This window comes from Muscardinus avellanarius (genome assembly GCF_963383645.1).
Source record: "Muscardinus avellanarius genome assembly, chromosome: 6".
NCBI classification, from domain to species: domain Eukaryota; kingdom Metazoa; phylum Chordata; class Mammalia; order Rodentia; family Gliridae; genus Muscardinus; species Muscardinus avellanarius.
The window spans coordinates 95,602,869-95,623,536 of NC_137791.1; the positions used below are offsets into that span (position 1 = coordinate 95,602,869).

Below are 20,668 nucleotides of genomic sequence, written 5' to 3' on the forward strand. Positions count from 1 at the left end.
CATTTGGGAGACTGAGACAGTAGGACTGGAGTTTGCTGACAGCCTCAGCTACTTAGTGAGGCCCTCTGCAACTCAATCAGACACTGTTTCAAAATAAAGAATAAAAAATAGGGCTGGGGGTGTAGCTCAAAGGTAGAATGTCCTTGAGTTGCTGTCCCCAGTACCATAAAAAATATAATAATAATAATATAGTAAAACAACTCTTTCCATAGAGTGTACATTGCATGAAGTACAGAAGAATATGTGTATATTATAAGCAAATACTATGCCATTTTATATAAATGACTTGACCATCTATGGAATTTGGTATCCACGGGGAACCTGAAAATAATCTCCCATAGATACCAAGGGACAACTGTACAAGGAAAGCTCAGTCTTCTCTAATGAAGCAAACGTGACCAATCTATGTCCCGAGGGGGACATTGTCTTTATTATTCTGGATCTCAAACAGCTCTGCCATCTGCTGTGGACATGCAGTATTTCCACTCATGTAGGGGTCTTTTCTGTTATAATAACTGCTGAATCCAAAGGCCTAAAACAAGCCGGGCGTGGCAGCACACGCTTGTAATCTCAGTCCTTGGAAGGCTGAGACAGGAGGATCACAGGTTCGCAGACAGACTTAGCTACTTAGTGAGGCCTTCTGCAACTTAGCAAAACCCTGTTTCAAAGTAAAAAAATAAAATAATAGGAGCCAGGCATGGTGCGCACACTTATAATCCCAGCATTCGGGAGGCTGAGACCGGAGGATCGCGGTGCGCAGACAGCCCCAGCTACTTAGTGAGGCCCTTTGCAACTCAGTGAGACCATATTTCAATATAAAGAATAAAAAAACAGGGCTGAGGGTGCAGCTTAGAGGTAGAATGCCCCTGGGTTCCATCCCCAGTACAACACACACACACACACAAAAAAAAAAAGGCCTAAAACAGTGCACCCGTGCCCAGCTCAATAAGTTTGGAGAAGAGAGGGAGAAAAGTTTAACATGATGGAGGTGGCATTGGCAGCACCTGAAATCAAGAAGCAAGGACTGGGACTGCAGAAAGCCAAGCTGCCTGGGTCTCAGCCCCCTGCCCAAAATTGTTCTGACCATATTTCACATCCTCAAAAGAAAACCAAAAGGCCAGGGATGCAGCTCTGTGCAGAAAAGCTTCCCTTCTACTCAAAGGCTCCAGCAAGCTGCGGTCTGTATCCCAACCCCCTTGAGCTCTTTGTTACGCTAAGGAAAGATGGTGGCTTCCACGTTCTGCTCCGAGCTGCCCTCCTCTGTGACACGGGGTTGCCCCAGGTAATTAGCTGGTTGGAATGAACTGTACCAGCTGCCTATTCAGGCTTACGCATTTTAGAGATCAACTCAACAAAGGAGAGTTTGTTCTATAATAAATATTTGTGGAAGGAATTAATTAAAAATGATTTTGTGCAGCCGAATCACCGCATGAGGTTCTCATGCATTTTCTCCATCTAGGAAACCAAACGCCAGCTTTTCCAGGGAGAAAGAAAAGATTTCTAATCATCTCAGGCTAATGAAAGATGCATCCACTCTGGAAATGTCTTTGTATCCACCTGATCCTAGATGCAGCCCTGTGGGAGAGAGCACACAGGGCAAAATAAGAAGTGCAATTGAACACTCAGGACAGAGACAAAAAAAAGAAAAGAAAAAGGTTTGCTTCATTTTAAAGAGTGACTTAATTCCCAGTTAAACCTAAAGCTTGGGCAAGCTGACCATTCTGCAGCTCCAGCACCACACAGAAAATACTGGATCCGATTCTGTTTGGAGCAGTCAGCACAAAATGTAATGAAATTCAAAATAGACAGGATACACATGCTCCAGAGGGAAGTCGTTAATACCCATGAATAATGATAAAGCAAAATACCATCTGCCAGGATAATGTGGCAAATCTTTTTAAAATTCCAATTAGCCTAGAAACTAGAAACAGGGAACAAATATGTTCCCTCCACCATGTGAGACCACGGGCCCTTGATGTCTCCATTGCTTTGTATGTAAACTGAAGTGTGGGTGATGGAAACATTACCCGCCTATGAATATATTTTGGAGATTACATTCATTATTCTTTAGGACACAGGTGCTATTTATGTAGCCAGGTAGAACAGAATGTTATGATCTGTTAATTAAGGTCACATATGTATTTTCACATATATCTTAATTGTGGAGGTAAAAAAAAAAGTGTGTCTGTTACCAACATAGTTACATTAATTCTTCTAAAACAATGCAGTTGGATTTAATCTTTACATGTATTTGGAGTCAGAGATAATGAAGCATTTCTATGGCTGTTATCCCAGAGAAAATTGCCTAGTTCATGATGGATTCAGATATTTGAGGCTATTTTCCTGAGCTGCATTTCATGAAGCACATCACTATCAAAATTATAATGCCTATTATTAGAAGTTTGTGTCATCACTTGAAAAGAAATTGTTCTGATTACAAACACATAGAGTAGTTCTCCAGGCTGGCCCATCCATCAATTGTCTTTGGAAATATTCGAGGGGCAGAACTACTTCTCAGCACTGAGATTTCCCAGGATCCTGTGTTTTTCTGCTGGCTCCCTGTATTGTATATGACAGGAGAATTGGTGTATTTAGATTTCTAATCCCAGTGCTATCACTGCTCTGTTAGATGATTTTTAGAAAAGTCATTTGTCTTGTGGTACCCTGGTTTCCTCGCCTATGTCTACCTGCCATTGTAGGAATAAAAGAAAAAGCCCATCGTCAGAATCATAAGAAGTGTGAAAGATCTCTAAAAAATTTTAAGACCCTCCAATAATAAAAGTCATTATTATTTCATCATGACAAGATAAAATAGGTAAAGCCACCAGCACTGTATTAAGAAGTAGAATTATCATTTTAAGGGATGACAAAAAGATCTCTCTAGACAAGCTCAGAGCACCCCGTGTCGGCACTACATTAGGCCGCTATTGTTTAATCAGCAGGATTCTTGTTCCCGGTGACCTGTCTCCTTCCCTAGGCTGGAATCAAGGTAGAGCTAATACTCAACCTATAGCTGAGTTACTAAGGAGACATGCTTAGATCTTCAGGCTACTTGAATCGGGGTAATATGGAGTTATTGGAATAGGGTGCTATATTCCTATATTCGCAACAGGATTTTCATTATCCACAAGCTGAAAAAAAGGTGAATTTTATCACTTAAAAAAAAAAAAACTCCTAGTCATTTGCTTCGGCATACTTTGGAACACAAAATCCACATCCTCCCACACTTAACCCAACACATTTCTTCAATTTTAAAGACCATGATTCCTGAGAAACTTGAAGGAAAGGAGACTAGAAAACCACAGATAATTTGTAAAGCCCACTCTTTAAGTACAGACATACAAGAATTTATGTGGCAATGGTATGGGAAGATGTGAGCCCAACACTAATTTATTTCTGCACAGTTTTTGGCCCAGAGATTTTACTTGTAGGCATCTATTTGAACAAAACACTATCGTGTGTACCCAAGGATGCATGTGCATGGTTGTTCAAGGAGTCATCTAATAGCAAAGAACTAGAAACTGGAAATCTATTTTACAAGAAGATGATTACATAGAATATAGTATATTTACATGATGGGATACCATGAAGCTAATAAAAAAAATGATGGCGATGTATCTATATAGATTTCCCACAGAGATTTCTAAACTATAACATAAAAGAAAAAGCTCAGTGGCATGGGGTGATGATGTATAGATACAGGTTCATCAGTGGTGGCAAATGGACCATGCTGATAAGGTGTTGATAATGAGGGAGGCTGTGCATATGTTGGGCAGGGGGTCATAGGAAATCCCTACCTTCCACTCAATTTTAGTGTGAACCCCAAACTGCTTTAGGAGACATTCTATTAAAAAAGAAAAAGAAGCCAGGCATGGTGATGCATGCTTACAATCCCCACGCTTAGGAGGCTGAGACAGGAGGATTGCACAAGTTTGAAGCCAGCCTCAGCTACTTAGTGAGGCTCTCAGCAACTTAGTGAGACCCTGTTTCCAAATAAAGTATAAATAGGTCTGGGAGTATAGCCTGGAGGTAGAAAGCCTCTGGGTTCCACCCCCAGTATCAAACACACACACACACACACACACACACACACACACAGTTAGGCATGGTGGTGCACACCTGTAATCTCAGTACCTTGGGGGCTGAGGCAGGAGGATCACAGGTTTGAGAGCAGCCTCAGCAAATAATGAGACTCTCATCAACCGAGCGAGACCCTGTTTTCAAATAAGAAATAAAATCAGGCTGGGGTATAAGCTCGAAGGTGGAATGCCTCTGGGTCCAATCTGAAAGAAAGGAGAAAGAGAAAAGAAAGAAAATAAAAGCAAAAAAGAAAGAGGGAAAGAAAGAAAGAGAAAAAGACAAAAGGGGGAAGGAAGAAGGAAGGAAGGAAGGAAGGAAGGAAGGAAGGAAGGAAGGAAGGAAGGAAGGAAGGCAGGCAGGCAGGCAGGCAGGCAGGCAGGCAGGCAGGCAGCCAGCCAGCCAGCCAGCCAAGCCAGGCACAGTGCTGTAGGCAGGCTGAGACAGGAGGATTGCAGATTCTAGGCCAGCCTCAGGAAGATCCACAGCAACTTAGCAAGACTGTGTTTCAAAATAAAACATAAAAAAGGGCTGGAGGTGTAGCTCAGAAGAATGCTCCTGGGTTCAATGCCCAGTACCCCCCCCCCAAAAAAAAAGGAAAAGGAAGAGCTGGAGGTATACGTCAGAAATAAAATACCCTTGGATTAAAAAAGAGGAGGAGGAGGAGGAGGAGGAGGCAGAGGAGGAGGAAGAGGAGGAGGAGGAGGAGGAGGAGGCAGAGGAGGAGGAAGAGGAGGAGGAGGAGGAGGAGGAGAAGGAGGAGGAGGAGAAGGAGGAGGAGGAGAAGGAGGAGGAGGAGAGTGTACCACAAAGCATTAAATAAAGCAGATCTATATATAGATGCATAGAAGGGAGACTAACAAAATAAAAACATGCCATGCAATGTGATTTTGCCTCTGGAAAACAAGACAGGAACCTGGAGGAAGACACAGTGTTACAAATGGCTTTCAGTATACTTTAAAACTTCTATACTGTTTGAATGTTGTACAGAGTCAATGTAGTCCTGGGTTCCAGGTGTAAGTGAAGAAATCACACAACAAAGACAGTCAAGTAAACAAAAGACAGGATCAAAAGTTAGCCAGGTGTCAATCATCTACATGTCAAATAATGTGTCTGAAAACTCACTATATAGCTCAAATAATAGTTTAAATTTTAAACTGCCTATTGGTTCATTGAAACCCTAATATAAACGCCCACTGAAATGTTGCTAAAAGCCAGCGAAAGGGGACTACTTTAATGTTTATGATTAAACTAAAAACAAAAACTGCTAAAACCTCAGCATAACTTTAAATTATATCTATATATGTATATATCATTTATTGAAATATAAAGATCTTCATTTACGTGTTTTAAACGGAAAACGTGCGCAGGGGCATTTGTAATACATTTTGTACTGACAGACCCTCCCTCCCAAGTTAGCTCTCACACATTCACCACACCACCATTTGGGAACATGTAAGTATTTTTCTCTTTATTATTTCTAAAATATAAATTTTGGACATTCAAAAGTGCAACAGTTAATGTGCCTGTGGGGGATATCACAGTTAAAAAAATATAAACAAAGGCAGTGATACAGCTTGTCATAAATGTTTTGGCAGTTTTCTCCAAGTCTATATAGAAATACATATATACATATTGATGTATAACATCATTTTATCTTACGTCCCTCTTCACAAAAATAGGACCATTTTGTACAGATTGGCAGACCACATTTTAAGAACATCACCGATCATTTAAAAATCATAAATTGTGTTTCGCGGGCCAGTTTTGATTGTCATCATAAAAACAAAAGGCAGAAAGGATTGGCAAATTTTCCTTGAGGGACTTTGTAGGAGGTCCAAAAAGAAACAAATTCGGGATACACTGAAAACACTGTAAAAAATAATAATAAAAATAAAAATGCAGTCCCATTTAATCTCGGGTGGGAACATTTGTAAGGACTGGAAACTGCTGGTCTGAAAATCTTCATCCAGCCTCAACGATGTCATGCAAGACTCAAAGTAACATCAAAATGCAAAGCACCAACAAAATAAGGCTGTATACAGGAGAGTGGGTGATACACAGAATGCTTGAGCTGTGATTCTAGAAACACAAATGTATTTCAAGTCTAATTGGCTCGACGAAACCTAGTCAGGTTTTCATTTTTAATTGGCCAATCTGGCTCAGTCTTCACACTGACTATGAAAAAGGTGGATGAGAAAGTTGGGGCTTGCATTGAGATGGCACCAGTAGGTAGTCAAGTACCTTGTTATTGCTTCTACAGCTTCCAAAGCATCACCTGCCGGAAGCACACACAGTGATTGCAGTAATCACAGTCCATGTTTCATTCATAGGGTGTCAGCAATTAGGCAAGTTGCAGAGAATACCAATGAACCCACACCAACCAGTTTGACAGTTTGGATGGATATAATAATCCATCCTTCCACCCAAACCCAAATACCAAGAAACTGTTTTAATCTTTTTCACCAAAATGTTGGCTTGGCTAGACAGAGACTTGGCACATAGAATTGCATCATTTTTTACATCCTTTTTTTTCCTTGGGGGTGGGGTAGGGAATGGGGGCAGGTTCAATTGCCCCATGTAGTGGGAAATTGTGTCTTCACTTTGTCTTAAACTTTTGGAAGACATGCCAAAACCAAGATTCAGCTTTCCCAAGCCTCAACTAAGACTGGAAAGTTAAATTAAGGGTAGCAATTGCTAGATATATGGCATTAAATGTCACTGACCTAAAGCCAAGGACTTAAATAGTAGGCTTCCTACAGGATTAACTTTAGCCCAGTTCCAAATTGCAAATTGTTTTTCTTTTTCCCATGGTAATCTCCTGAAACCTAAGCCAGTGTCTCTGAAAAGTGGCAGATCAGAATAGCCAGGGAGTTTATAAAAACATAGGTTCTTGCTTCCCTCCAACTTAATACTTCAGAATCTCTAAAATGGTGACTCAGAATCTAGTGGTTCTAGTCGCCAGTTACGTGCAAAAACTAAAGGCTACTGCAGACACAGCCTTCATTAAACACCTAATGGTCTCAGGGTTTCAAGCTCTCTTTGGGGGGAGAAATGAAAGAAGAAAGCTGATGTTAGAGCATCCTTCTGGTTCTTAAAGTATGCAGATTAGGGAGCTACCAAAGTTATCCCCAGCCATGACAGAAACCTCTGCAAACCTAGTCTTCTTGCTAACTGTTGTGATTTCCATGGGGTGACCTTAGACATAGGCTTACGCCTTTATGTTGAGGACATTTAGGATTCAAGAGTTTCATTTGCTTCTAATCCTATTACTTCAGGGGTCATTAACTGCTTTTAGTACAATGGATTTGGGGACCTATTCAGTATACGATTATAATCTTTGACTTCCTGGACAACACTACTTATACTTGGCTCTCTAGGTTTACTAAATTTAATCCACTAACGCTATCATCATATTTTATAGAGAAATGTGTTATTTAATACAAATGTCAAAAACTGTCAAACTTGTCACCTACTTAGTAAGGTTTTTTTTTTTTAATTGTGCTTCTTTCTCTGTAGGGAAGTCATGTTACATATTACACATTTACCATTACTCATAACAGTAGTATTATTGTTATAAATGTAGATTACAATATGAAAATGAATTGCTGGGCTTCCTAAGGACCCAAATCTATCAAACGAGGTTGGTTAATTGTTATCTTTTATCTCTTTAACACTAAAAAAAAAAGTAAAATATGATAGTACCAGTACCTTTAAGGTTCAAAAGTGGTTTTGCATGCACTTCACAAGTAAATTCAACAGCAGCTGATACCAGGTTTTGAGAGGGAAGTACATGGATGGATTGAGTGGTCTCTTCAGAAGTCCAGAGAGGATAGTTAATACAAATCTAAACACATCCTTGGTTAGAGTTATTTACATAATTACAATGCTGGAGTCTTGTCATAGTACAAAGTGTGTACGTGGGAATCTCACCAATGCCCTTGGAACAAAAAGCTCGTCTTCTGTGGCCCATTATCCCCTTGTCCATCTATTTCCAAACTTCACACACCGCTGAGATGCTACTGAAGCATTGCAGGAGGCAACACTGTGGAGTTCATTTCAAGCTAGCCCATTCATTCATATGCAGAAGGCTCCCCAGGCCCTTGGCTGGGACCTTCTCTTTACACACCATCCGAGTCCTCTTGACCTTGCATTGCCATAAAGTGGTTTTCTCAAAGGGACCCAGAGAGGGCTCCAGGAGCGGAAGGCACCCCTTGGATCTGCCAGTTACAGAAAGCTGTCCTCCACCAGGTCTGAGGAGTCTATGCCAATGTTGTCCATCATATCGATGTCCTCAATGGTCTCGTCCTCTCTCTTGATGAAGGTGGAGCTGCTGGAACCTGTCTCAATGGCACTCTCTTCAGAGGTCTGCGAGCTAGCGGGGAGGGGGAGAAAAGGACAGGTTAAGGCACAGGTACACACCACCTAGACCGTGGCTGCAGTTCCAGGGAGATTCCTAAAAGATCCTTTGGCATGCAGGCTCAGACTGTCCACGGGCAGCAAGTCTGCCACCGAGCCAAGCAGCTGCTCATCACCCCTGGCTGTGCAGGGCCCCCTGGGAAATTAAGGTGCATGGGTTCTCTTCACACTTCAGCTTTCTCTCTCTCCTGCCAAATTTTACTTCCAAGTTGCTAACAAGCTGTAACAATTTCTACTTTCCCTGAGCAATCCTGGTGGAAGAGAAAAGAAGCAGTGCCTGATCAAGAGGCACAGGAAGGAGAAACAAAGGGAGGAGGCCAACTGCAGACTGCAGTCACCCAGCCACTAGCTCAGCTCGCTGCCCCTGAAACCTCCAGAGCGCTCAGGCCTTGCTCTGAGGACTTCCTCCTCCTCCCCGCCTTGCTCCTCCCCCTCTCATGACAGTCCATGCCCTCTGAGCCTTAAGGCCCAGGTGAAGGCTCTTCACTCACTCGACTATGGCTGGAAGGGGGGGGGGGGGGTCTAGAGTAAGAAAGCCTTGGGTTTAGAATGGACTTCACACATATTACTTAATGCCCTTCACTTGAACTTTTTTCGTTGCCTATAAAACAGCCTAACAATAATGCCTAATAGCACATCTGTTGGAATGGTTAAGGTAATTTACCAAAAAGCATGTAAGTGTTCGATAAATGTTCGCCATTATTACTCAAACTCATATCTGGGGTTGAATAAAGCTTGGATATCATATTAGAAGATAACAGAACAGTTCTTAATTTTCTTATGTGTGGTCATGATATAGTGATGACATAGAAAATTATTCTTAGAAAATGTGTGTGGAATACTATGGATGAAGTATCTTCTTGGTGTTTTCTACTTGGTTTCAAATGATAGAGCAAGAAACAAAAAGCATGTCGGCCCTATTGGCTCGTCCCTGTAATCCCAGGACTTGGGAGGCTGTGACAGGAGGGTTGCAGCTTCAGGGCCAGCCTCAGCAACTTAGCAAGATCCTCGGCCGCTGAGTGAGGCTATGTTTCAAAATAAGATAATAAAAAGGGCTAGGAATATGGCGGAGGAGTAGAATGCCTCTCAGTTCAATCCCAGTAGTGAAGAAAAAAGGAAAGGAGGTTGGGAAGGAATACACGTGTATGATACGATCTATGTAACACCTATTACACAGATATAGTGAGATAAAACAAATGCAGCAAAATGTTAACAGCATTTAGAGCCAAATGGTGGATGCAGTCTCTCAATATTTCTGTACATTTAACATTTTCATGAAAGTTTTTTGGGAAATCTTTCCTAAAGTCACCAGCCTGTCTGATTCTCGGTCTGTTCTCCCTTCTTTGAACCTTGCTATCTTTTCCTTATTCGGCCTGGTATTGCTACTGCATTCCATTCTGATCATCAACTGCTGATGGCTAGGACCAGTTTATCCTCCTCATTGTGTGGCTGCTGCAGCATGCTATACATGTAAACTATGCATGTAATTTAAGGACATCAAGAGAAGGTGGCCACCCACCCTGTCACCTTGGCCTCTGTCCCTTCCTCTCTCCATATTTGTTTTCAGGCAGGGAACCAAACCTGGCCAGCCAGGAACCTACAGGAGACAGTATGCACAGCCATGAGCCCCCAGCCTCCTGCAGCCCAGAGGACTCCCAAGACTATGTGGCAACTGAGCCATGGTGTCCTTTTATAATCCCACAGACTGGGACCTTCCCTATGACTATGACTTTGTCGCAGCTCCTAGTTCACACCATCCCCATTTACACCCTAGTCCTGGAACTCCCAGTTCACTTGGCTGGTCCTGGACCACCTAGTCCTGATGCTCATCTCCCTGGAAGCTGGAGATGCTCCTGTGATCCTGGCCCCAGGCCTCAGCTGGAGGCCCAGTCAACCCTTATGACCCTACCATTCATCCCTCCTTGGAGGCATGTCACCAGGTGATCAGGCCCCTGCTCTCTCTCCTCCTCTCCTCTCCTCTCCTCTCCTCTCCTCTCCTCTCCTCCTCTTCTTCTTCTTCTTCTTCTTCTTCTTCTTCTTCTTCTCTCTCTCTCTCTCTCTCTCTCTCTCTCTCTCTCTCTCTCTCTCTCTCTCTCTGCTAACCTGCTTCATAAGCAGAAGGCAGGAGGCTAACTGCCACCAGGATGAAGCAGCAGATCCCCTTCACTGCTTGTTAGGCTTCATTGTGGGTCCTAGAGTTGACAACTGAGCTCACACCTGGTGTCTGAGTTATGGTGCCCATCTTGTAGCCCAGTGCCTGGTGCCAATGGGCTCTGACCTGGTACTCCAGCCCTCTACGGAAAGCCCATCTTTCTAATGCCACTCCCTTCCCAAGGCCAACATCTGAGCCTAGAAGACTGATTGCTTCCTGCTGAAGCTTGAGCCTGAACTCTGGGGTCCCCTTCCCAGGGCCTGTCCACCACGCCCCATACAGCCACAGTCTCACCTGACTTGGTGAAAATTGGGATCTACTATGTGTGTTTATAAGATCAAATGCATCCCTTGCAGGATTTTTTTTTTAACAGGTCTGGGGATGGAACCCAGAGCAGAGGCATTTGACCTCCGAGTTACACCCCTGCCCAATTTTTTATTCTTTATTTTGAGACAGGGTCTCACTGAGTCGTAGAGAGCCTCACTAAGTAGCTGAGGCTGTCTGTGAACTGCGATCCTCTGGTCTTGGCCTCCCAAATGCTGGAATCACAAGCGTGCTCCACCATGCCCGACTGCAGGATTCTAATTATCAAATCCAGCAGTCACCTCGCAACTAGAATATGTCAAATTCTGCAGCCCAGTCTGGTGCCCCTAGAGAATTTTTGGACATCTTTCTGGTATTATTACCTGTGACTTTCTAACATTATGTGGAAACAAAATGCTCTTACTATTAAAATATCACTTAGAACCCTAATACAAAGAAACAAAATGGAGAAAAGATCTGAGGAAGAGAGTCCCTGGACCCACTGCCCAGCCTTTCCCTTACCCCTTAAAATTTCTACCATACACCCCAATACTTGAGAGGAACACTGCCTGCTAAAGGAATATAAACTGATTTAAATGAAGCATAATTAGAAAGGTAAGTCAGAAGCCGGGTGTGATGGCTCACACTTGTAATCCCAGCGCTTGGGAGGCTGAGACAGGAGGATCGTGGTTGTGGCCAGCCTCAGCTACTTAGTGAGGCCCTCTGCAACTTAGTGAGACCCTGTTTCAAACTAAAAAATAAGAGCCGGGCATGGTGGTGCAAGCTTGTAATCCCAGCACTTGGGAGGCTGAAACAGGAGAATCGCAGAGTTTCAAAGCCAGCCTCAGCTACTTAGTGAGGCTCTTAGCAACTTAGTGAGACCCTGTTTCCAAATAAAAGAGGTCTGGGGCCGGGCATGGTGGCGCACGCTTGTAATCCCCGCGCTTGGGAGGCAGAGACAGGAGGATCGCGCAGGTTCGAAGCCAGCCGTGCGTGCTGGCTTAGGAGACCCTGTTTCCAAATAAAAATGTAAAAATAGGTCTGGGAGTGTAGCCCAGAGGTAGAAGGGCTTCCAGGAACCCCAGTACCACCAAAATAAATAAATAAATAAATAAATAAATAAATAAATAAATAAAATAGGTCTGGGAATATAGCCCGGAGGTAGAAAAGCCCCTGGGTTCCACCCTCAGTACCATAAAAAAAAAAAAAAGGTAAGTCAGAGAGGCCACTTTGACCCATCTCCACATCTCATAATACATTCCAAAAACAAAAACTGTAAGTTACCCAGTGCTTCCAGATAAACAAGGGCTGTCTATACCCCCTGCCTATATTGGGTAAGAGAAGGTCACAATCAGAAATCTCCAAAATAATGCTATGCTCCTCTGCCTAAATAATTGTATGTAGTTAACGGAATGACTAAGGATGAAGATAAAACACTGTCTTGAACAAAGATGGAAAAAAAGAGACACATAGCAATGAGGGCCTTGAACAGGGACCCCTTCACCTCCTCCTCCTGCCCCCGCACACTGGCCAGGCAGACAGAAGGGGGGCTGGGCCCCAGACTCCGCATCTGGGTTCTTGGTCCTGGCTGAGCATTAGCCGCACCTTGGTGATGAACGCATGAATCTCAGTAATGATCACCTGTGGCTGCTAATGTCAGAGGACGGAGACAGTAGACCAGTGGGTACCTCTGACAGCAGGACACAGCACCCTCTCTCAAGCATGTTTGCCAAAAGTCCACCTGAGTATTCAAGCCCCAGGGTGATCAACCCAGCTGACAACAAATACAGAAGAATATGATAATCAGCAGGAACATAATCAGCAAAACCCTGACTGTGGGAGCCCTACTAGCAAACACTCTGGCTTCTTCACAAAAGAGACGCAAAAGGGCACAGAGTAGGCGGGAAAACTTATACAGACAACATCAACTCTGTGCAATGTGGGACTTTTATTTGGGTCTCGAGTAGAACAAACCAAATGTACAATATTTGTGAGATGATCATGGAAATTTACACTCTGGGTATCTGTTGCTCTTAACAATTTATTGTCCATCTTGGGGGGCTGAGATAATGGCATAGAAGTTATTTTTAACAATTAATAATAGCTATAGCTATTTGGGGGGGTGCGGTACTGGGGTTCCTGGAAGCCCTTCTACATCTGGGCTACACTCCCAGACCTATTTTGTATAATTTTTTATTTGGAAACAGGGTCTCTTAAGCCAGTGCTGCTGGCTTCAAACCTGCACAATCCTCCTGTCTCCGCCTCCCAAGCGCGGGGATTACAAGCCTGTGCCACCACACCCGGCTAGCTATAGCTATTTTTATAATACAGCCCTATCTCTTAGAGATACCTACAGTAAATTTGTGTGTGTGTGTGTGTGTGTGTGTGTGTGTGTGTGTGTGTGTAGTGCTGGGGCTTGAACTCAGGGGCATTCTACCTCAGAGCTACATCCACAGCCCAATTTTTTATTCTTTATTTGGAAACTGGATCTCACTAAGTTGTAGAGGGCCTCACTAAGTAGCTGAGGCTGGCCACAAACCTGCAATCCTCCTGTCTCAGTCTCCCAAATACTGGGATTACAAGTATACGCCACCATGCCCAGCTCTACAATAAAATTTTTTTGAGTAAAATATGATGCTGAGGATTTGCTTCCAAATAATCTAGAGAGGACCCAGGAGATATAGACATGATTGTCTGTGCAGCAGATGGGCTACAAAGCATTGAAGCTGGGTGACTGACACCTGATAGCTCCTTGCGCTATGCAAACTGTACATGTAGTAGACATTTTCCATAATGCAAATTTAAAAAGAAAGAACAAATCAGCCAGGGTGTGACTTTTTCAGATTCTTTTATATTATAGTTTTTTTTACTATAGTTTTTATATTCTCTCCAGGTGATTCCAACTTTCAGCCAGGATTAAGAACCACTGATACAGCATAAATAATCCAGTCCAGGCTCTCTCTCAACTTCATCTTCAGCTCAGTGACTATTTAAGCCTGGGGGAAAGGTGTGCATTACCCATCATCACAGCTGCTATGTCAGTCAGTATGATCAAATGACCCAAGGACCCAGGGCTCTCTCACACACAGCCCAGGAGTGGAGAACAAATTAGATCCATCTGGGAGGCCTTTGCAGAATCGCCTGGGCCCCTGGGGGCTGTGTCCCTTCCTTCCCCAACACAGCTGGCTCCCCCAAGAGATCCCCGTCATCAGTAGCAGGAGTCCTCTGCACAGACGAGCTGGGGGAGGGATGGATAGCGGCGCACATCTACCTGTGTCTGTTCCTCTTGCCCAGATCTTCCTCCTCAGGAACAGGGTCGATGTCAGGCAGAGGGATGATGTAGCCACTGTCCGCACTCAGTCTCTGCTCATCCAGGCCACCCTCCCAGTCCTTCAGCTTGTCTTCCTCGTTTTTGTAAGTGACGCCGATGTATGCATTGTCCAAGTCCACGCGCATGCGTGCCACGGCGGGGTGGTCACTCTTCAGGAAGTCCAGGTGAATCTTTTCATAACTCTGTAAGAATTCATTTCACATATTTAATCAAGAGTTACTGACCAAACTGTAAAACTGAATGTAGACACACAGAACTTACTATGATTTAACTGGTTGTGTTTTCAAACAGGAGATTTAGACAACTGAAAAAGAAACCAGCCCCAGAGATAGGGGCATGAAGAAAGACCCCTAGAGCCGAGATCTGCCACAGGAGGTCTTCAGATACTAAGAACCCCTTCTCCAAGGCAGTAACTACCACTGTACAACTCCACCCACCACACACAAAAGCAGCATGGAGCCTTCTGACCCCCATCACAGGGTCTCTCCGGGGCTTGTACACGTCCCCATAAAAAGGGGTGAGTACTTCCATGGGCACAGAACACCAGCACTTTCCTGATCCCTAAATGTTGGAGAAGAAAGAAGGAAGGAAGGAAAGAGAAAGAAAGAAGAAAGAAAATGAAACCCTATTTTCAGCTGGGTACAGCAGCACACACCCATAATCCCAGCTACTAGAGAGACTGAGTCAGGAGGATCACAACTTCAAGGCCAGCTTGAGAACCTTAGATCCTGTCTCAAAATAAAATAAAAGGAGCTTGGGGTGTAGCTCAGTGATAAAGGACTTATGTGCAAGGTCTTGGGTTCAATAACCAGTATAAAAAAAAAAGTGTATTTTCAAGGATAATTTCCACCAAAGCACCTTTGACCAATCTGTTACCTTCCTTCTGTCCCTCCCTGCCTCACTTAGAGAAGTTGCAATGGACACTGAGATTATCAGGCCACTCAAGTATTTAACTCCTACAAGAGGTCCCACCACAACCTCTAACCCTGCTCCTCCTTGAGAAAAGGAAAAGAAGCAGTAAATGTGAAAACTCTACACAGTGGCTAATCCAAACCTAAGAAACAGAATCTATACAAGTTCACCCGAGTTTTCTTCTCAAGGCCTTGGCAGAAAGTTGTTTCACCCATTTACCTCTCCTTCTTGGTTCCATAAAATTACATTTGTTCCTTTGAACAATGCTTCCCGTGCCACAGAAAACCAGCTGGAGCCACAGATAACAGCCAGGCTGTCCCTTCCAGTCAGCTGGCAAAAGCCAATTTTGTACGGATTCAAATGCATTCAAATTAGCAATTTAATGGCCAGGGACGTCCTGAGACTTCTAACTGCACAGTAGCTTCAGCTACTCAAACACCTGGAGAACAAAATGCTTACAGGTGTTGTGCACGTAAGATGAAAGGGGCCCTGCAGGAAGGGGAGGGATCTCATTTATCACTGCTACTGGGGACCTGTGGAGCGCGCCATGTTCCAGCCACAGGAACACGCAGTCCGTGTCCTCCTTTGAAAACGGTCCTTTCACACAGTGCTGAACAATGTTGGCAAAACTGCCAGCTGCTCTCTCCTCTCTTTGCCCAAGGCCTTCCACCCACCATAACAGACCCAGACAAACCTTTTTATATTGTCCAGGCAGCAGATTCTCCACTATCTCGCTCAGGTGGTAGAAGGAGGGTCTCTTCTCTGGCTCGCTGTTCCAGCACTGCACCATGATCTCATAGCTGGAGGGACACAGAGCTCGGAGTGGGCACAGGAAGAGGGTGTGGCACCCCACCTCACAGACCCACTTGGCAGGGACATGGGCCCAGGGATGGGGAGGGAGCTCACACTTCACTGGTGGCGTGGTCAGGCTTGGCCATCCGGTACCCACTCTTGATCTTATTGTAGAAAGTAGAATCCACCATCATGCCAGGGTAGGGTGTGCCACCTAAAAGCCAAAGAAGACAACCAACATGACAAACACACCACACACTGTTGGGATATTTGGGGTGATAGAGTGTGCTAGGGGATGTCTGTGATCCTAGAGCCTCAACATCCTGGTTCTTTCAAGGCCATTAAGTATTATCATCTCCTTGAGCTCAGAGGGTCTGCTCAAATGTTAAATATAACTAATACTCATCACATATGGCGAGGCACAACTATGATCCCAGCTACTCAAGAGGCTGAAGCAAGAGGATCACAAGTTTGAGGCCAACCTGGGCAGCTTAGCAAGACCCTGTCTTGAAATAAAATGTTTTACAAAGGGCTAGGGATATAGCTTAGTGGTAAAGCACTTGCCTAGTATGTGCCAGGCCCCGAGTTCAATCCCCAGTACATCAAAAAAAAAAAAAAGCTAAGACTCCAGATTAGTCAGTCATGTCTAAGCACCTGTGGCAAAAATTCTGCAACTTTAGGAAAAAAAAGCACTAAATGTTTCTTAATGTTGCTGACAACTAGAATTACATACACAAGCGAAGCAGAAAAAGCAAGATAAATTTTTCACCAGAAATTCTCAAATATGTTATAGCAAAAGTCAACATTGGGGTGTAAATTGTCTAGGAAATTATCTTGTTTAAGGGGATTTGAAACTCTGTTAAGCCACAGGCTGGTTTTCGTGACCCTCCTTGGAGGGAGACCTAGGAGAAAAAAAGGAGAACAGGGAGGGAGGACATACTCTAGCATCATATCAGGGTAAAAGACACGTTCATGACAGGGTTCCCATTTTTACAGCCAAGGCCAGCTCAAGTTCGGTTCCTTCACAGAAGCCTTCCAGAATCGCTACTCCAGGACTCCCTTCCCCTTTCTCTAGACTCACATTACCATCAGCGTGTGTCTCCCCCACCACCCCACAAGCCCCATCTAACGGCGAGGTGGTGATTCATCCTTCCCTCTGGGGCACCTGAGTTGTTCAGTGCCTGGTGACTGACTGACCAAAGACCTACAAGGGTTCTCTCCTGCAGGCCCACCAGGAAGGATAGTCATGCCCCTTACACACACACACACACACACACACACACACACACACACACACACCTTTTCCCCTGAACACCAGGAGTGCTGGATCACCCAGCCTCGATCACCTTCAGGTAAGGCCAGACAACTGTCCCATTCCACCCGAAGTCCAAAATTAAAAAGTAGCCAAGAAATGGGGGCCACAGGAACACTTCCAGTTGAAAAAAATCATCCTGGGATAGCCCAAAGAAGAGGATCAGAGAGTGCAACCCCCAAAGACCCCCACGGGCAGATGGTGGGGCGGAACAGCCACAGCACACGTGACTCACAGCGTGCACCTCAACATTCTTTATACCCCACCCGGACCTGGGACAAACCTCTCCCTTCCTCGGCTATTCCAGAATAACCCAAACAAGCAAGATGTCAGGCACATACCAAGGGAAAAGATCTCCCAGAGCAGAATGCCGTAAGACCAGACGTCGCTCAGGGTGGTGTAGAGGTTGTCAAAGATGCTCTCCGGAGCCATCCACTTCACGGGCAGGAAGGTCTGCGGGAGGGAGGGAGGAAGCTAAGCCCGACCTCTGCACTGAGGAGCTGCAGCGGTGGGAAAGGAAGGGTCCTCCCTGGGTGAGAGCAACTTGTGCTAACAATCTTGCCCGCACAGCGTGTTTGGGTGTGTTTCATTCACTGTTGTTCTCCTAGCGCCTGCTGCCTAGTGAGTGTTTGATAAATGAGTGATAAGTGATGGAGGATCAATGTGGCTTCTCACCTCTTCCCAAGGAATAATGGCCGAAAACATTTAACCAAGAGCTCTTGCTCCTAAAGTGCAAGCCCTGAACAGACCTGCCCCCTATTTTCAGGAACGAAATTAAGAACAGAACCAGTGATCTTTAAGGCAACTACAGCTTTGAAGTTTAAGAAATAAGTGGTAGTTTTGCACCACTACAAAGAGTCAGATAGCAAGATGTATTTTACAGCTTCTTTGGGGAAGCTGGTCCAAACATTAACGTAAATACTAAACTGAAGTAGGTATATAAAGAATCCATGTAAGCATCCTTCGGTCCCCCAAGATTACTAGGGAGAAAACAGAGATCTATAACCTATGTGGAGAGGGGAGAAGTCAGCTCTACCAAAGCTCAAGATACCTCTGAAGAGTCGTAGCCACAGGTCAGGGCCACCCTTCCTGCAGCACACCAGGCATGGCCACAGGCCACTGTCCTTCTCTAGGTGGACAAGCAACCCCCGTGAGCTGTCTCACAACCACTGCGGTGAGAGATATGGTATTGTACCTATGGGTGGCAGATGTGCCCTAAACTACTTCATCTGCTTACAGGTGGAAGGGATGGAGAGAGTGGTTCAAGTAGATGAGTATCTCTTAAAAAAAAAAATGGTGCCTCTAAGATATATTAACTTAAATGTTCTCAACATTTTGTGTGTTGCGGGGGGGGGGGGTTGGGGATGGAACCCAGAGGCATTTGACCTCCGAGCTTCATCCCCTGCCCTTTTTTTTATTATTATTATTTATTTTGAAACCGGGTCTCACTGAGTTGCAGAGGGCCTCACTAAGTAGCTGAGGCTGTCCGCGAATTGCAATCCTCCGGTCTCAGCCTCCCAAATGCTGGGATTACAAGTGTGCGCCACCACGCCTGGCAAATGTTCTCAACATTTTAAGAGTCACAGTTGCCTTTTGAAAATCTGATAAAACAGCCAGGCATGGTGACGTACGCTTGTAATCCCAGCGTTTGGAAGGCTGAGACAGGAGGATTGCGCAGGTTCGAAGCCAGCCTCAGTTGTTTAGTGAGGCCCTTTACAATTCAGTGAGACCCTGTTTCAAAATAAAGAATCAAAAAAATAGGGCCAGGGCTGGGAGTGTCCCTCAGAAGTAGAATGCCCCTGGGTTTCATCCCCAGTAATGAAAAAATAAAAAAAATCGGATAAAACTTAAGTAAGCTTAGTGTGGTGGCACAGACCTGTTATCCTAGTACATAGGAGGCTAAGTCAGGAGGATCATAGGTTCCAGGCCAGCATCAGCAACAGCAACTCAGTAATTCCCTTGGCAACTTAGAGAGACTCTGCTTCAATGTTAAAAAAAAAAAAAAAAAAGTCTAAAGGTCTGGGAGTGTAGAAAAGAAAAAAGAAAAGAAAAAAAATTGATCATGTTTAAAAAAAAACCACCAAAGACTGTTTTTGAAAACGCATGCCTGCACAATGCGCATGTGCATAATTTACTTGTAAATAGCTAACACTTAATCATCGGGTGCATCTACATTCCAGGCACTGTCCTAAGCACTCAGGTGAATTTTCTGATTTAATCCCCCACCACAACTCAGGGCTTGGATGCTACTACTGCCTCTCTGCTAAAAGCAAGGAAACCAAAGTATGGAATGCTCAAGGAACTTGCCCCAAATCTCAGCCCTAGTGCAGGGGCAGAGCTGGTACTCGTACCCAGGCTTCTAGCTGCAGAGCACAAGCTCTACTGACACCCACCTCCCTCTGGATCCCAGCATCTTCTGGTTTAAAAGAGGGGCAGCAAACAGCAAGAAGCAACACTTGGCTGCAGAGATTAAAGGAAGGGAGGGTGGGCATGCCAAATGAGGGCAGAGGGTACGTACGCTGCCTTTGGACACGTAGTTCGAATCGTGCATGATGTCTCTGGCCAGACCAAAGTCACAGATCTTCACGATTTTCCCTTGCGCCAGAAGGACATTTCGGGCAGCCAGGTCCCGGTGGACACACTGGGTGGACATGGAAAAAATGACTTAAGGGTCTATCCACTGGTGGCTAGAGAGCAGCACTCTTACAAGACGAACCTCACCAAAGCTGTCCTGACATAAAGGGCTAACCCTCACCCAACCCCTCCGAGTTGGGATCCCCCACCAGGGGAAGAAGCAGAGTCAAGTAAAGGAGAAGCAGCACTGCCACTGGCCTCCCTGAACTCACCCTGCAACTATCTCCTTCTGTGCAGATTCCCCTCACTCTTTAATCTGCAGCTGAGGCTAAGGAGATCTCTGTTCTTTGAACTTACATTTTTTGAAGCCAAAAACTCCATCCCTCGAGCAACTTGATAGGTGAAGCTCAACAAATCCAACAAAGTAAGGCCTTCTGAGTTATCGTCCGAAAGGAGGTTTTTGACTTCTGAGTCTGCAGAAGAGGAAAGGGATGTGTTGGTGCCGGTGGATGGCATGAGAGCTCACCCAGCACGCTGGGCTACCTGTCAGGCTGCAAGGGTTTGGCCAAATAGCAGATGCAGAGGTCGTTTCTTAGTTTATAGAGCTTCCAGGTGGATACCAAAACTATGCAAAGGGGGCTAGACTTAAGTGTTAGGGCATTTGCTTTGCATGCTTAAGGGCCTGTATTCTATCCCCAGCATTGCAAATGCATAAATAGATAATAAAAAGTTTGTTTCTTTAAAAAGAAATATACATGGGTTGCATATTTCTAATCCCAAGACTCAAAATGCTCCA

The 20,668-nt window shown here is 44.6% G+C and overlaps 1 protein-coding gene across 1 annotated transcript in view; it reads right to left on the reverse strand.

The window, feature by feature from the left end:
• Positions 1-8,304: 8,304 nt before the first annotated feature.
• PDGFRA (platelet derived growth factor receptor alpha) overlaps positions 8,305-20,668 on the reverse strand; it is a gene marked incomplete at both ends in the record, with an annotated part of 48,467 nt that continues 36,103 nt past the window's right edge. Inside the window, 7 exons of the mRNA XM_080697505.1 lie at positions 8,305-8,452; positions 14,223-14,464; positions 15,889-15,994; positions 16,101-16,200; positions 17,640-17,751; positions 19,817-19,939; positions 20,230-20,345. Coding sequence (XP_080553631.1) covers positions 8,305-8,452; positions 14,223-14,464; positions 15,889-15,994; positions 16,101-16,200; positions 17,640-17,751; positions 19,817-19,939; positions 20,230-20,345 — 947 coding nt within the window. The remainder of the gene's footprint in view (positions 8,453-14,222; positions 14,465-15,888; positions 15,995-16,100; positions 16,201-17,639; positions 17,752-19,816; positions 19,940-20,229; positions 20,346-20,668) is intronic.